This window comes from Lonchura striata, chromosome 4 (genome assembly GCF_046129695.1).
Source record: "Lonchura striata isolate bLonStr1 chromosome 4, bLonStr1.mat, whole genome shotgun sequence".
NCBI lineage: Eukaryota > Metazoa > Chordata > Aves > Passeriformes > Estrildidae > Lonchura > Lonchura striata.
In genome coordinates this window covers 72,155,698-72,172,490 of record NC_134606.1, presented here as the reverse complement: position 1 = coordinate 72,172,490, position 16,793 = coordinate 72,155,698, and the positions used below count along the sequence as shown (strand labels likewise).

The following is a 16,793-nucleotide window of genomic DNA, read 5'->3' as shown; positions in this document are numbered from 1 at the left end:
CCCAGCCCAAAGCCGGGCTGTCACCTGCAGCCACCGCTGGTTTTGGAGGATGCCCGGTTGGAAGAGTGTCTGAGGTATGTTCCATTGCAGAGCTTCCCTGCTCTGCTGTGCTTCAGGCATCCCTTTGCCTTTGGGAAGCTCGTTCCCAGGGCCAGGAACTCAACTCGGCAGGTGGCACCCCTGACAACCCCCATCCATTAGAGTCCAGATTCCTCCCGGTGCTCTGAGCACTCCCAGCACAGTGGCATCTCCCAGACTCTGCTCCTACCTGCTGAGCTCCAGGCTCTCCAGAGATTCCAGCTTTTATGTCAGGAACTCAGAGAAAAAAAACAGTTTGTGTGGCCCAGGTGGCCCCTGTAGCTGAAATAGCAGGTTTTGCCTTATCTGCCTCTGCATCAAGTTTTTCTGGAAAGAAAAACAGTATCCCAAGGACAGATTCTAAGAGAACAGGCTTCCAATTAATGATTTGATGGATGTAGGAATTATTCTTTCTGATAATAAATTATCTATTCTTACACTCCCCCTTTTATTCCTAGCATATTTTAAAAATCAATCCTTTGACAAAACACTTAATTTCGAGAGAACAAACAGTTATCCCAATATGAATTTAAACCAACAAATTATTTTCCAGCATAACTCAGTGTGGAATTATAACAACTCTGTATGGAATCATCACGTGCTGTAAATGGAGGCTAAGAAGCTCCAGCCACACACAGACAATGCAGTAAGGGCAGTTTTGCCATGTGTTATGCAGCAGATGGAATTCCAGAATCCCAGGATGTTGGACTGGGGACCCAGAGCTGGATGCTCTAAAAAAGCCACAGATAGAGAAACCTCTGACCAAGAGAGGATGCTGAAGGCCCTGCATCCAGGTAAGAGGATTTTGGCTAAAATTCCTACCCCAGCTCTCCCTGCACACACACTGCTGCAGTTCTCTGTCTCCCCACCACTTTCCCATATTCACATTCCCTCTGCCTGGAAGCCCAAAAGGCAGCGAGTGCACTTTGGAACCCAAAATGCTTCAGATGGAGAGGTGTTACTCATGGAAGCAACAAAATACCCACAACGCAGGGAATCTAAACTTGCAGGGAATGGCTTTCTGCTTCTCCCATATCCCATGGAACGTCAATGTGGAATCTTCATCATGGATTTATTGCAGAATATTGTCCTTTTAGTTTAAAAAACGGCTCAGTGTGCTGCAGGACACTTCCATCTCTTTTAAAGGCCGGCGGCACCATCTGCTGGGAGCAGAAGGAAGGAACATGGTGCAAAATAAACTCAAGGAGAGCTCATGGAACCGTCTGTGGAACTCCAGAAGGGCTTGGTTTGGGAGGAACCTCAAGGGTTACCCAGTCCCACCTTGGAGCCTGGTCAGGACAGGCTGCTGTCCATCAGCCCCTGATTGCAGCAGATAGAGATGGAAGTGATGGAGGTGTTCAGGAAATGCTGGTTGTTTTTCCCTGTGTTGGCTAATCTGGTCATTAAAAAGACTAACTGACCTCTTCTGACAGGGAAGCATATAAGCAAGAGGTGCCAAAAAAATCTGAGTTCCTGGGAAATTTAATCTGCAAGTATCCGACTTTAAATTCCCCCTGGATTGGCATCGGTTTGACTTCCACGGACTGCTCACATTGCCAAGGTGCGTCCAGTTCTGCTGTCAATGCTTTTGATCGGGGCATAATTTCTATTTTTTTCCTTGCAAAGAGCATCTGGCTGATAGAGGGGCATGGAGGGGAAGGAAGGGGAGTGACTCCTGGGACACAAATGCTCCTGTCCCACCCCGCACACCTGAGCCCACCCCACAGCCTGGGGCTGCCTCTCTCCACCCCCCGGGTCCCACCGTCTCTCACCAGTCTGGGGTCTGCCCTGACCCAAAAGCAGGATTTGGGCTCTCTGATCAAAGCCTTCAAGTGCCTGGATGAGCCTCAATTCGCACTCCCCAGATGGGCTGGAGTCTGTTTCACTGTCCTGAGACTGCCCTGCTGGGGCTGGCTCCAAGTGCCAACAACGTGGCACTTGCCTCCATTTCTGAGGCAAAGCAAATGCCTGATTTATTTATTACAGGAACCTAAAACTGGCCAAATGAGCCTGGTGCTCCCTGAACACAGGTCTTGCTCTCTCTTTCCAGAACATGAGGGTGCCTGGCCTAGGCTCACCATGGGGTGCCCCAATCTTATCCCCAAAACCCCACATGACTCGGGCCACTTCTTTTCCAGCCGTGTCTGGAGCTTCCAGCCATGGGAAATGGGGCTGGAAACAGGGAATTTGATCCTTGAACCCCCAGCCTGAACTGCCCCTCTAATATCAGGAGAGCCAGTGGTGTTGGGACATGAGATGAAGAGGAGCATGGAGCACATCCAGGATATCCCAGCACCCACAAACACCCCAAGGACCCCACTGTCCAGCCCCTCTCTGCTGCCCCAGTGCCAGGGATTGCAGAGGAGGAGCCTGACCACTGCCAGCCTTCTCCCAAACCACATCCATGGACCATGCCAGCTCCCTCCACAGCCGGGCATGGCAGGAGACAGGCACCAGAGAGCAAAAGGCAGAGACTGGCCAGCATCAGCACGTTTACTTCCCACTCCACAGCGAGCCACAGCCACCTTACAGACACACCCAATAGTAAGGCACTTTAAGAAAACAGGCGAAACATTTTTGCCAGCTGCAGCCGCCATCCCCGGGGTGTCGGTGCCCGCAGACTCAGCGCAGTGTCACCAGCTCCTCGGCAGAAGTGGGGTGAATGGCAACGGTGTTGTCCAGGTCGGCCTTGGTGGCCCCCATTTTGATGGCCACGGCAAAGCCCTGCAGCATTTCGTCACAGCCCAGCCCTTGCATGTGCAATCCCACCACCTTTGGAGAAGAAGCAAGAGGCTAGGTAGGACCCAGAATCCAGGGTGAGCTCTTGGGCTTGGGGAAACTGGATCCCAGGCCAAGAGCTGACCACATGGGGACAAGAGGACAGCCAGCCGTGGTCCCCACCGTCCCCCAGCTGTGCCCCCCGCTGCCCTGCACTCACCTTCTCCTCCTTGCCAGCACACACCAGCTTCATGACACACTTCACCTTCCTCTGGGTGACAGCGTGGTACAAGGGAGTGAAGGATGTGTTGTATATCTTCACATTGTCCTTCCCATGTATGGCCACAGCCTCCTCTGCAGCAGAAGCCACGGAACAGGGATCAGAGGGATGCACACGGGACGTTCAAAAAGAGGAGTCAAAGCCTTTTGTCGAGGCTCACTTGCTGGAGATCAAAGCACCTCCAGCACCCAAGCAGCAGCTCTGAGCCCGTGTCCCCAGCCCCTTCTGTCCCCACCTTCAGTGAGCCCCACGGTGCCGATGGGCGGGTGGCTGAAAACGACCGTGGGGATGTTCTCATAGTCCAGCCGGGAGTCCTGCTTGCCCTCGAAGAGCCTGTGGGCCAGCTTCCTGCCAGCTGCAATGGCCACTGCGCCGAGGGACAGGGAACCTGAGCCACGGCACGGCGTGGTGGCACCGAGGGGCCATGCAGGGAAAGGGGCACGGCTGCAGTACCTGGAGTGAGGAGGGCTCTCCCACACACATCCCCTATGGCATAGATCCCTCTTCTGGTGGTGTTCTGGTACTCATCCACAACCACGTGGCCCTGGGGGTCCACCCGCACGCCCTGCCATGGCAAACAGCAGCCACATATGCTCCAGGAGGGATGGGATGGCTCATGGGGCACCTGTGACAGGCTCTGGAGACCCAAGGGAACTCCAAGTACCCGTGGAACACCCAGAGACCCGTGGGCATCCTCCCACCAGCACGGAGGGGACATGCTGCCATCTCACCACTCGGTCCAGGCACAGCCCCTCAGAGTTGGGCTCCCGCCCCACGGCCCACAGCAGGCAGTCCACGTCCCGTATCACCTCCTCTGTCGGCTTGCGGCCCGGCACCACTGAGGCCACCGTCACATCCAGCAGCCCTTGTGGAGACTTGGTGACCTTCTTGACCTAAGGGGAACAGGAGCAGCAGGAGAAGGTGCAGACTGGCTTTTGCCATGAAACAAGCCAAGGCAGCCATGCTGCAGAGGCAAGGATGCTGCCAAAACCACGGCTCAGCAAGCAGCACCCAAAACAGCAGCTTTCCCCCAGCCCTGCCTCTGCAGGAGGGATGGGACAAGCCACAGGGATGCTTTGTGCTTTCCCACCTGAGTGTGCTTCCAGACATCCACGCCGGTGTTCTCCAGCTCCTGGGTGCAGTTGGAGCTGATCAGGGAGTCAAAGGTTCGCAGCACCTGGGCAAGGATCCCCCAAACCCTGTCAGATGAGGGTCTGCAGGCAAAGGCACCTCCTGGCAGCCCCTCCACCAGCATTTCCCTGCTCCTGGACCCAAGAGGTTTGGGGTGCTCCTGGTTAACAAACTTCTCTGTTTGTTTCTTCATTATTTTCTTTTCCTTTCTTCCTCTTTTCAAGTCGTGACTTGAAATAAAGTTCAAGGGGACGGATGTGGTGACATGCACGGCTGCAGAAACGCCGGGCACGTGGGTGAGTGCTGCTAAAACACGTCCCCTCCACCCTCTCCGTGGTTCCCATGCCACCATCCCCTGCATCACTATTCCTGTGCCAACGCAGATCCTCCTTCACCAGCAACTGGCAGCCAGAAATCAATCTGACCACCGGGCAGGAAGCACAGCTGGGGACAGGCGGTGGCACTACCTTGTCGTGGCGGATGAGCAGGGATGACTTGGAGCCCAGCGTGGAGAGGATCCCCACCATCTCCACCGCGATGTAGCCGGCCCCGACAACGACGCTGCGCCTGCGGAGAAGTGACAATGCCGTGTGCAGGCACCCGGAGCTGGCGCTGGTGGCTGCGGGGGATGGACCCCACTTTACCTGGGCAGCTCCTCCAGGTCGAAGAAGCCATCACTGGTCATCCCCAAACTGGCACCTGCAAAGCAGAGACCCCGTTCGCACCCTTCAGCTGTCCCCCTTCCTCTCCCAAAGCCTGCTTTGCTACGGCAGATGTCTCCCCAGCCTGGGAGGCTGGGGGATTTCAGGAGGCTCACCAGGAATTTCGCTGTCAGAAGGGACAGCCGGGCGCCCTCCCGTGGCTATAAGGATGTGAGGAGCCGTGTACTTTTTCCCATCCACTTCGATGGCTGGCTCGGGATCAGCGGTGAACTTGCCATAGCCCCGGATGATGTCAATGCAAGCCTTAAGGGTAACAGTCATGGGGTTAACAGCGGGATGAGGTGAGGGAGACAGCTAAGGGAGCCAGGGCTTCCACCGTCGGAGGACACCCATAAGGGCTGGAAAAGTGGTCAAAAATCCATCACTTCTCCCACTCGGATTGCGGGATAAACACAGCCCACGTTCACCTTCTTAACGTTGTTCTCGTAGATGTCATTGAGGCGCCGCACATACGCGTCACGCTTCTCCTTGATGGTCCTGGGACAGAGCAGGGAATGCCATCACTGCCAGCAGGTGAGCCTTGGAGCTCAGGAAGAACCTTGCACTCAGTGCCAGTTCACAGGGTGGTGGTCAGTCAATGTTAGACTCAATGACTTTAGAAGTCTTTTCCAACCTTAATGATTCTGTGAACTCAACCCCTCTGGCACGTGGCAGACATGCCACAAAACAAACCGGATCCCTGTGCCCCTTTCCCCACCAAAGCAAGATTTCTGTGCCTGCCTTCCCTGCATTTGTCTTTCCCAGAGTCTCTTCCCACAGGCAGTTCGGCACCCAGTTCTCCAAAACACAGCTGGCCCTGTGACCACCTCTGCACAACCCACAGGAGCCTGGAAGAGGGCAGGGACCCCTTTGAAGTGGACAATGGGCTGCTCCCCCCGGGATACTCACTGGAGCTGGTTTCCAACTGGCCCCTTCCATTCTTACCTCCAGTTGAACTTGACACCCGCTGTTTCAAAGCCATAGTCGGCGTGATCGTGGATAAACTCCGCGTGGACCGCCGTGTTCCACATCACCTGCCCACACAAACTTCAGGTTGGCTCAGAAACGCTGCTGTCATTCTGGGAAAACCCCTGCCAGGCTTCCTGATTCCTCACCTTGACCCGGAGCACCCGCAGGACACAGGAGTGCCCACGGCATCCCAGTGACTCAATACCCTCGGAGGCCCTGCTTCTTCCCCACACCCTGTGCCAGCACCTCCCTAAAATTTGGCAGGCACCCACACCAGACCCAACGCACGCCACCGGAGCCGGTGGCAAAACAGCCTCACCTTCTTTGGCACACATCCAACATTGACCTGGGGGGGAATAAGAACAAGTCTCAGTGTCAAGGCCCCATTTTCCAAAGGCAGTGCTCCAGAGAGCATCCCACATCAGGCTGGTACTGCATCTCTGCTTTCTGCTTTGGAAAACAAAGGCAGGATTAGAGGTTCCTGGAAAATGAGGGGTGTAACCGCCCCAGAAGGCTCAAGGTCTTGCGGTTTGCCCGTTTTCCTTCACTTCCTTGAAAGAGAATATGGAAGGTGGAGCCTTCAAACACAGGGTGTTTTTTTCCACTGATACTCTAAAAATTATTTACTAGCAGAAAGGTGTTTGCCATCCCTTGCCTGCGCTTCTGGGAATATGGTAATTTTCCCAGCAGGATGCATTTAGGGTATAAAACTAGAGCCCGTCCCTGGCTTGTCTGAGGAAACAATTTGTTTTTTGGCTAGTTACCAGCCTACCATGCTCTTGAGTTCTGCTTTACCGCCTTGCAGTTGTGCTACGCACATCCACGATCCACCGGCATCCTGTCACCTGCCTGAAAGCGGCGTGGAAACGGCCAGGAAGAAGCTGTTGGAGATGAGGGATTGGGATCCGTCCTGCTTCAGGTCCTTGCAACACGCTCGGACACCGAGAAGGCGATTCCTTCTCTCCCACTTGCCGCACGGCGACCCTTCCCCGAGGGCTCCGCCTCCATCCCAGACGCACCGGGATCAGCGTGGGGGCACCGGCCCCGCGTCGCTCGTCCCCTGCCCCATCCCCCCGGCCCGGCTGCGGGGCCACCCGCAAGTGACTCACGCAGGTGCCGCCGAGGCGCTGCGGCTCCACCAGCGCGACCCGGGCGCCGAGCTCGGCCGCCCGGCGGGCCCCCGCCAGCCCCCCGGAGCCGCCGCCCAGCACCAGCAGCTCGTAGGCGGCCGCCGCCATCGCTGCAGGCTCGGTCTGGCCCCGCCGCCCCGCCCCGGGACCGCCCCCGGCCCGCCCGGCCCTGCACGACACCACGTGTTGGGGCTGACAACGGCGAGTTTATTGGTTCAGGTACAGCGGGGAGGATTGCAAGCACTTCCAGGACGAATATACAGAGGGGAAGGGGGGGGATAACAAAAGAGAAAACAAAATAAAATACCCCAAAACAATTTAAAAAAAAAAAAAAAAAGGGCAGGATCAGCACAGAACAGGAACAGAGCTAAAAAGGGAACGCTTTTATCTGGGTTATGACAACGTACTCCCAAGCAGGAATCACTTCCTTTCTCCAGTTAAGTTGAGCGGTCTTTCCAATAAAATAAAGAGTGGTGGGGGATGAAGTTAGTGTGCACTTCCCTGGAAAACAAACTCTAATTCATGCCAGTTAAACACTAGAACTAAAAATGTACAAAGCGTCAGAGGAGATGAGTGTTGTTAAAGTGTTACCTTTTCCTCTCTGAACAGTCCAGAAGGAAAACAATGACTACAAATACAGCAGGCAAACTGACTTTCGGGCTGATGGGCATGGGACAGAGAGAGTGTCGTAAGGAATTCAGTCTCAAGTTGTGCTAAATGCTCTTCGTCCTCTGTATGGCACATTTTGGTCCATGATGGGGATTTGAGTTGAGACGAACCCTGATTTCTTACAGAAACGTGTAAATATTGTTGCTCTTTTAAAATGCCAGGTGTACTTCCTTCTACAAAGGTTGGGAGAGGTTTATAGGAAGTAGTCTGGGGTACGACGGGTAACATGAGGCTCTCCACGACGAGGTGCTGGGTCAAACTGGAGGCTGCAGGAAAGAAAAAGGGATCACTTACCCTCCTCCACAAGTCATTTTCCACTGCCTCGATAAATACCAGGCTTGTTCTCCTGCTGCTAGTGCACATAAAACATTCCAAGCCCCAAAACAAGAACTCATGGGAGTTAAAACTCAGAGTGACCCAGCAGCCCGTCACCACTTTCTCATGGGAGCAGCTGAAAGCTCAGTGCTACCAAAGATGAAAATAAATATGTAAATCCATGTGTTTTTACTCTCTCCATCAAGCTTAGGCAATAAAGAGATAGAAGTGCAAAAGGTCCAACTCTCCAGACAGCCAGGAAGAACAGCTTCTGGGAGCTTAACTCATTGCTTATTTTAAGGCATAGCACACATTAATTCCAGAGTGATCCGAGCTGGCTTTTCATGGAAGAACCCCTTTGGGAATCATCAGCTATTCTTTACAGAGTGGTTAGAAAAAGAGCCCAGCCCAAGGCAGGATACTCACAACGAATATTTTAAAGTGTCATCTAGTTCCATGATAGCAGCCTGGTTCCCACAGCGGTAGCAGTAATTGGGGGCACTGAAGATGGTAACCACATTCCGGTCGTGGCACCAGTTATAACCCTGCCAGGGAGACAGAGAAAAAACAAAAGGCCTCTGTTAAACCTCAGCCCCTCTCCAAAGTTCCTCTTCAGGCCTGAAACTCTCTGAGGCACTTGTGAAACTGCAGATTTCTTGAAGTATTTCTAACTGACTTAGTTTTATTTCAAAATACATGCTTTATCACAAGAAGCAGCAGCAGGAACCTGGCAAAACCAGCTTCCAGCAACCTACAGGAGATCATCCACTCCTCACTTGTAAATTATGGACTGTACCACTTAAAAGCCTTGGGATTTTTAAGGATGCCTTCAGCTTTCCTGCACCACAAATGACAATTTGCCTACTCAATGCCAGTGACTTCTGACACAATGGTTCGACTTAAGGGATCTACCTGCACTAGATTTTAAAAAGGCATCTGCTCCATTGACCCACCTGGCATTTTTCCAGCAAGACGGATCCAAGAATAGCCTGTCAACAGCCAAAAATGGCATAATCCCTGTCACATTTGACTGCCGAGCACTATGGGAGAGGCAGCAGCAGCAGTCAGAGCAAGAACAAGCCAGCACGTAAGAGGATTATTCCTGCCACAAACGGGGCGTGACACAGCCCCTTTGGCAATTTACTGTGAGGGGAAATTTGCTTGGAAAGGCCAGAACATCCCCTTAATTTAGGCTGCAGGTAAAAGTACGTCACTTGATGTTGCTGTTTTCACATAACTGAAGCCTCTCTTTGGTACTGACCTGTGTAAGATTTAGGTGTCAGCAAACCTGTGAGTGGAAGGTGTCCCAGAGGAGACCCCCGTGGGCCCCTGTTTTGTTAGCCCTGACTAGCAGAATGTTTGCCCTACCTCCATGACCAGCTGGTGAGCGCGGGAGACCAGTGTGAGACCATTGGCGTGGTTAAAGGTTTCGGAAATGTCCTGCCCGAAGGTGTAGCCAGCACCACGTGGAGAAATGCCCCAGCCGCCGCGGTCATCCGGATCCGACCACAACAGATCACACATCGGACCCTTGGGAAAGATTAGGAGCTCTCTGTGACATCACTGGCAAGGTGCTGAAACACAGCAGCAAGACTGCCAGCACGTCCTGCTCAGTGCAAGGCACGTGAGGAGTTGACTGAACACACATCTGCGAGCCCCAGACATGCCCAACACAACTTCCAGCTGCCCCGGAAGCTCCGAGCATAGTTCTTCAGCCCAGATTTCAGGCCCCAGGAAGCTGCAACAAGGTGCAACACCACAGGAGGGAGGCTGGGCTGCCTGGGGAGGAAGGATGGTGATACACCGTGGTTTCACATGGTGGTTGTCAGTTCACAACCACATCTGTGAGGAGGCTGAAGATAGTAAACACCCTCCTCTGCCAAATCCTGCTCTTTGAGTCAGACTGAAAGCCCAAAAATCCCACGATTCTGGGGAAAACAGCTGTGAAACCCCCACAGCTCTCCTTATGTAGGCTGCTGTAATCAAAGCACACTGACTTAAGTGTGTTTTGCTGAAATGTTCATCTGCTCTAGCTCCTGGCAAGGCCATAATCCATGTGTAACCACGTGTTTAAATGGACTGCAATGTGAGAAAGCATTTGCATTTTCCACCAGCAGATATTTAAGTTTCTGAAGCACTTCTTTTCCTATTACCTCATGTGGAACTTCCTGCAGGCGGTCCAGAGCCCTGATATGATCCAGTGTATCTATGGATGGAGAGAGGCCACCATGGAGGCAAAATATCTGTTCCAGAAAGAAAAGAGCAACCCATTAAGTGGGAGGAATGATCTCCAAACCAGCTGGATCTAACTCTGTTATCACTCATTCACAACCCCAGTCACCTCGCCCTCGGATCACAGGTTAAAGGAGCTCATCTGGGACTGCTCCTCTGGATGTCAAACAGAGCCTGCAGAAATCTACAGAAGGAAGGGTTTTCCTCATCCCAGACTCACCTGGCCGTCTACTAGAGCTGTGAGAGGAAGGTAATCAAACAGGTCTGTGAAGTACTTCCAGACGTTGGCGTTGCCGTACTTGCGCAGGCACTCGTCGTAGAAGCCGTAGACCTGTGTGATTTGCCTGCTCTCGTGGTTGCCCCTCAGTATCGTGATGCGCTCCGGGTACCGCACCTGGGGGCGGAGAGAACACTTCCTTAGCACGGGCACGGAAACAAGGAGTGATGGAATATCAGCAACAGCAGCCAGGCACTCTGCTCCCAGCACGTGTCTGCTGACACGGATCCATTTACACCCGTTATGCCCGAGCCAACGGCAGCCTCACCGGGAGGAGAAAACGGCTCCCAGCTCCCAGGTTTCATCCCCAGTCCCCCAAGCCGTACCTTCAACGCCACCAGGAGAGTCACTGTCTCCACAGAGTAATAGCCTCTGTCCACATAGTCTCCCATGAACAGGTAGTTTGTGTCTGGAGACTTCCCACCAATCCTGAAGAGCTCCATAAGGTCGTGGAACTGCCCGTGGACATCCCCGCAGACAGTGACGGGGCAGCGCACCTCTTGCACATTTGATTCCTTTGTAAGGATTTCTTTAGCCTGGCAAGGAAAGCATGTTTAGGGCAACAAGGTAGGAAGCTCCTCCAGAAGCTGGTGATATTATTCTGCTGCATTCCCACTGGAAACCCAGTTTCATCCCCGCTGCTCAAGCCAACCACTGGAAAAAGTTTGGTGAGCACAGACAAGGGGTGTTTCCCAAATCCCAGTGCACGGGGATGAACAGGCCATCCTTTACTACAGCAAGGCCAGATGCCCTTGCCCGGGGTACATTTTGCCCAACAGAATTCCAATCCTCTTCCCAGCACAACAGTTCAGCAACTTCTACGGGCTAGTCACTTACAACTGGAAAGCAGAGACAGAGGCAGTTGGAACATATGGAGCCACAACCAGCTTCCCTGGCTGTGCCCAGCTGGCAACAAAACAACTACAGATGGAGGGATGGCATCCCTGGATTTAGTCATCTCTTCTCCCACACCCAGCAGTTCCTCTGCTAATTACAACCATGCAATGTAGCCTATCTGCACCACCTTATTATCCTTATCAAATACCAGGTTTGTTGTGCTGCCTGCAGCTCACTGACTGATGCTGAACAGCGCTCCTGGCACATCTGAGGCACAGGGAACACCCACAGGATGGCTCCATCTGATCCAAACAAAAGGGCTGGAAGATCACCAACACTGAGCAATCACCAGCAGGTGATGATCTGGGTATTCCCTGCCATATCCCTTAGCTCAGGATGAGCTAAGGCTCACCCTGTGCTGCCAGAAGGGAACCGCTTCCAAATGATACCCTCTGTGGGCTTCCTGAGGATGCCTGAGTTTCCATTCCAGTGCTTGCTGCCTTGCCTCTTTTAGGTAGAACATGTATTTGGAAGGAGTAACTACACCCCAAGCAGTTTGGACTGCATCCAGCATGCTCTCTGCACAGAACCTAACTTGACGGATCCTTAAAGTCACATCCTGCCCATGGATTTGACGAGTTGGGCTCTGCCTTGCACTTCTGGCATGACTGGGAACTGCTGAACATGTTGTATTTGAGTGCAGTAGTAGCACTCAAATTCTGCTTGCACGTCTTTAAAAGCATTTATAGTGCCTTCTGAGAGCTTCCACCCTCTGGGAGAGACAAATATAAACCCACAAAACAGCTGCTCCGTGTGTTCTGGCTGTTGCACAAAGCAACAGGCAGGGGTTTGTTCCAAGCTGGAGCTCAGCAGTGCTCCTTTTCCACAGGAACAGGGCAAATGGGCTCACTTTAAACCTACCCTAGGAATGGGGGACAGCCCACGACCTGAAACGTTGGTGCTAGGAGAATCCAAAAGTTTCCCCTGATGAGGAAGGAGGAGCTGGCAGGTGACAGGAGCGGCTCCTTCCGCTGCCAAGCAGCTGTTCCCCTGCAGCCCATTTTAGCTCATGCTGTGGACAGTCGTCGGTGCACGTGGACAGATCCAGGCTGTCATTTGAACTCTGCCGAGCCAGTTTACATCAGGGTCGGGAGCCCCAGTTTGCCCTCACATGATGATCTTCTCATGCAGAACAAGGCTTGCAAAATGCTCAGCATCGATAAAAACACCCCAGAAAAGCAGTGACTAACCAGCGCATCTGCCTGCAGCGTGAACATTGAAATCAAATTACTTAAAATAAAAAGCACTATTACAAAGCAAAAATAAAAACCTCTGATGCAAGCAGGCTGCCTGGCATCATCAGCACTTACTTAATCCAGGAGGCTAATAAATAACTATGACTTAGAAGTCAAAATTTAGCTACCTTTGTTGCAGAAAACAGTGACTAATGGTATCAGCCTCCTGTGCATCTGTCCCACTTGTGCTGGATGAAAACCATATCCAGGTCAGGACAAAAAAGCAGCAGTCTTTAGGTGTTTTTGTTAAATAAAACTCCCTTGCATTAAGTAAACTGAACCAATGGTTGTCTGTCTGTGCTCAACTCCTGGTGTGTTTCTGAAGAGCCTCAGAGAGAGAAGAAACTCCATTCCTTCAGGAAAACTGATTCCCTCAGCTTGATCTGACCCATAGAGGCTCGTTCTCTGGGAACCTGAAGCCAGGCGTGGAGTTGGGGATCCAAATTCACCTGAACCTTCATCCCACCAATGGCCACAGACCAAACTACTGTACCAACAAGTGGGCTGAGGCTATGAACCTCAGGGAGCTTGGCTGGAATGCCAACCAGCCAAGTGAGATGGAAGCCAGAGGGATGGCAGGGATGGAGCTGTCTCACCCTTCAGGAATGAGGCACCCAGAGCCTCTGCTAAGGTGCTCCCTGATCCAGCACCCCCCGGGATGAACATCACCAACAGAGTGATAAAACACTGCCAGCCATGACACAACACAGGGAATCTCCTGTGTCCCCTCTCACACCTCCAAGGAACCAGGAGAGGAAAGATAAGCTGCAAGGAGAGGGATGGTCATGGATGGCTGCTTGTTTAATTCAGGAGGCAGCCTTTTCCTGCCTTCTTCCATTGCCCATTTGATCATCTTGGTGAAGAACCCTTTTGCCTGGATTAAGCAGGGTGGCTCTCAACTCCCTCACCTGCACCCCAAACGTGGAAGCTTGAACAGTGACCAGAATTAATCCTTCTATCAGCCTCTGAATTTCTGTAGGATTTGAGCTAATTTCCCTTTTAAACACCAAGAGAATGGGAACAAGGTTATCACGTTGAGGAACAGCACCTCCCTCACCTGCAGGAGCCACAGGGGGCTGATCAGCTGCCTAATGAGCTTGCCACTGGGCAGGTGAGGACAGAATGTCACTGCCACAGCTGCAAATTTCAACAACTTTTACGAGTGCACAATCACTGGGCACACCTTCATTGTGTCCAATCCTCCCCTCAGCACTGCCCTCTACGCCACTACCTAAAACCAAAAATGATCCACACAGATAGCTCTGGGATTTCATTGTGGTTTTTTTGTTTTGTTTTCTTTTCTTTTTTCCCTTCATTTTGATTTTTTGTTTTAGGACTGAGTTCTTCCACAACTTGAAACCTGAGGCAAAAGGTACTACTGTCCTGAGTGTCTCTGAAATCAGCCCCAAAAACAAGAGTGTTACAAAGTGTTCTGGAGAAGAGGATTCCTCCAAATATAATTTCAAGGAAACCAACTAAACCAGCTTTGTGGCAGGGCTGCACACCCAGAGTTTTTTGTAAGCTCCTCTCCTGGGTGACACAACCACTCCCCAAAACTTAAACAAGCCAAGTCAGTGCAGGGCACAGTGTTTCCTTCATGCCCCAGCCGTTTCCCTCCGTTTCCAGCAGCCTGGAAGAACGAGGTGCTGTGACAGATGACACACCTCCCTGTCACCTGCTTCCTGAAGGACAAACACCCTCCCCACCTACAGCTGAGCTCTCCTGTCAGCCTTCAGCTTCCCAAAATACAGCAGCCACAATTCCAGCGTCCTAAAGAGCCACAGCTCCCTCATAACTGATGGAGCTCTGGAGAAAAGAGGCACAAAACAAACGGATGGCTCCAGCACAGGACTGAGAAAACAAAAAGGAAGAAACCAGAAAATGTGTGTGGGGGGGGGTGGTTAGGGAGTGTCAGGATCACTGTTGGAAGAACGTGCCAAGGAAAATCTTCCCTTGGTCACAGACTGCAGTGCTAAGGGAGTGCTCACAAACTGCTACTGGACTGCTCAGACAACACCTAGCACAAGTCTAAGGACCTTTCCCCCGATGGGAAAAAAAGGTTTTTCCCAGTGCCCACTAAACAAATCCAAGCACGCGTTTGCCAAGGCCTGTCCATACCGCAGCCCAGAACAGCAGACAGTGTCCTTTATCCGACCATTCCTCTTTCTATTTTGGTCGCCTCAGCAGGCTGCGAGCCTGTTTGCGGCTCACCTCTGCTTCCCGAGATCCCACCTCGGAAGTCAGTGGGCTTCCTCACTGACTCGGGGTTGATTTTCCAGCGCCTGGCTCCTCCACGTTGTGTAGGACACCAGGACATCGGATACTCCAGGGCCACCACCCCGGTGTCCCAGCGCGGGACGCTCCAGAGGGAGCGCCCCGGCCACCCCACGTCCACTCTGACAGACACCATCCCAAAGATCCAATGGCGGATATCCCACAGGCGCCATCCCGCTCTCCCAAAACCCACAGGCACCAGCCGCTTTCCCAGTGCCAACACCCCACAAGCACCGCCCGCTTTCCCAGCGCCCGACATCCCAGCAGCCGCATCCCTGCCTCCCAAAACTCGCTGTCCCGCAGGCACCACCCCGCTCTCTCCACGCCCGGTATTCCACAGGCACCACCCCGCCCCCCAGAGCCCGGTATCCCCCCGGCCACAAGCCGGTCTCCCAACGCCGGACACACCGCGGGCACCGTCCCGCCCTCCCAACGTCCGGGCCCCGCACTCACCTTCTCGCACAGGCTGCGGACCTGGCTCTCGCTCAGCTGCCGGCACTCGTTCAGCTGCTCGATCCACTGGTCCAGCTCCTTGGCGAAGCCCTTCTCCTCCATGGCGAGGGGGGCCGGGCGGGCCCCCCGAGGCCCGGGCCCGCCTGTGGGTGCCGGCGGCGGCCGGGGACGCGCGGCCCGCTCGGGGCTGCTCCGCTCCGCGTAATGGCGGCGCCCCCCGCCTGCCGCGGCTGCTGCGCACTTCCGGCCACGCCCACGGCCGCGCGCCGCCGCTTCCGGCGCGCGGAGTCGGCCTCAGAGCCCCGCCCCTCCCGCTGGCCCCGCCCCCGCCGTGGCCACGCCCCCTCCCGGCTCCGCTCGGCCGCGCTCGCCCCGCCGCAGGAAAAAGGAATAAACTGCTCCCTTCTCGCCGGGGAAAAAGGATTAAATCAAAGGTTTTGCGCCCGCTGTCGGAGTCGAGTCGCAAGCGTTGGTAGCAGGGCCCGGGAATGTGACAATCCCTGTCTGGCGCGGTATTAATTCCTTTCGCCATATTCCCGTGAAATACTGTGGAGCAGTAATCGCTACAGGAGCGCGTGTACGATGATGTACTAAATATGACACATGATTAGTGAATATAAGCAGTCAAAATGAATACATTTGCTACAGTCTGGCACTCATCTCGCCCTCAGCTTTAAACTGTGACAGACCTGCAGAAATCCCTCCTTGCTGCTCTTTATTTATATAATCTGCTTTGGACTCGTTCTGCTGTGTCCCCTGTACCCAAATGGAGCAGTAATATCGTGACAGAGATGCAGTAACTGAGGCTACGACACTGCCACAACCCGGAGTGCCCAGCCCAGGCAGAAAGGACTGGGATTGGAGGAGACCCCTGAGGGAAAACTTCCCTGGGATTTTTAGCAGGATAAAATAGATCAAGTCCACGTGGTGTGTTTTTTTCATGTCAGATGGGAAGGCTGAGGAGCTGCTCAGGCTGTCCGACCAGGAACACTCATGGCCATCACAGGTCCCTTAATCTCCTTTGGATAGAAGAGATGGACTTGAGGAATTCACCCTGAACTGAGGGAAGAAAATGAAAGGATTCACAACATTGTGTCCCTAAAGTGAATTTTCTAACCGAAAATACAGCTATAAAAAGTAAAAGAGAACAATTTACAAAAAACACAGCTTTGTAGCTACTGTTCTGGAGGACAATCGCTTGCCAGTCCAGTTCCCAGGAAAGATAGCTGCCAGGAACTGTTCATGCTCCTCTGGATGTTTTATTTGCTGATTGGTTTTCCAGAAGGTCATTTCTAACCATATTTTCCATGTTTGTGGCACTGCAGCAGAGCACGGCCATGGGATAAGGCAAATCCTGCCTCGTGGCATTGGACAATAAATCTTCCCAGCCCGGAGCATATGGGAGAGCAGCACCCCCAATAAAAATCATCCCTG

At 53.2% G+C, this 16,793-nt stretch overlaps 2 protein-coding genes across 2 annotated transcripts; both read right to left on the bottom strand.

Annotated features, from left to right (window-relative positions):
- Positions 1-2,557: 2,557 nt before the first annotated feature.
- On the bottom strand, positions 2,558-7,118 carry GSR (glutathione-disulfide reductase). Its single transcript, XM_031504618.2, has 13 exons — positions 6,987-7,118; positions 6,197-6,223; positions 5,854-5,942; positions 5,337-5,406; positions 5,025-5,172; positions 4,852-4,906; positions 4,675-4,774; positions 4,167-4,253; positions 3,808-3,969; positions 3,530-3,641; positions 3,312-3,443; positions 3,017-3,150; positions 2,558-2,850 (listed from the first exon to the last, which is right to left on the bottom strand). Exons 1-13 carry the CDS (start codon positions 7,113-7,115, stop codon positions 2,701-2,703), a joined length of 1,395 nt encoding a protein of 464 aa, XP_031360478.2. The 5' UTR covers positions 7,116-7,118; the 3' UTR covers positions 2,558-2,700.
- A 75-nt stretch (positions 7,119-7,193) lies between these two features.
- On the bottom strand, positions 7,194-15,546 carry PPP2CB (protein phosphatase 2 catalytic subunit beta). Its single transcript, XM_021531581.2, has 7 exons — positions 15,360-15,546; positions 10,827-11,036; positions 10,444-10,617; positions 10,145-10,234; positions 9,360-9,521; positions 8,418-8,536; positions 7,194-7,942 (listed from the first exon to the last, which is right to left on the bottom strand). The coding sequence occupies exons 1-7, from the start codon at positions 15,459-15,461 to the stop codon at positions 7,870-7,872; spliced, it is 930 nt and encodes a 309-aa protein (XP_021387256.1). The 5' UTR covers positions 15,462-15,546; the 3' UTR covers positions 7,194-7,869.
- Positions 15,547-16,793: the final 1,247 nt, after the last annotated feature.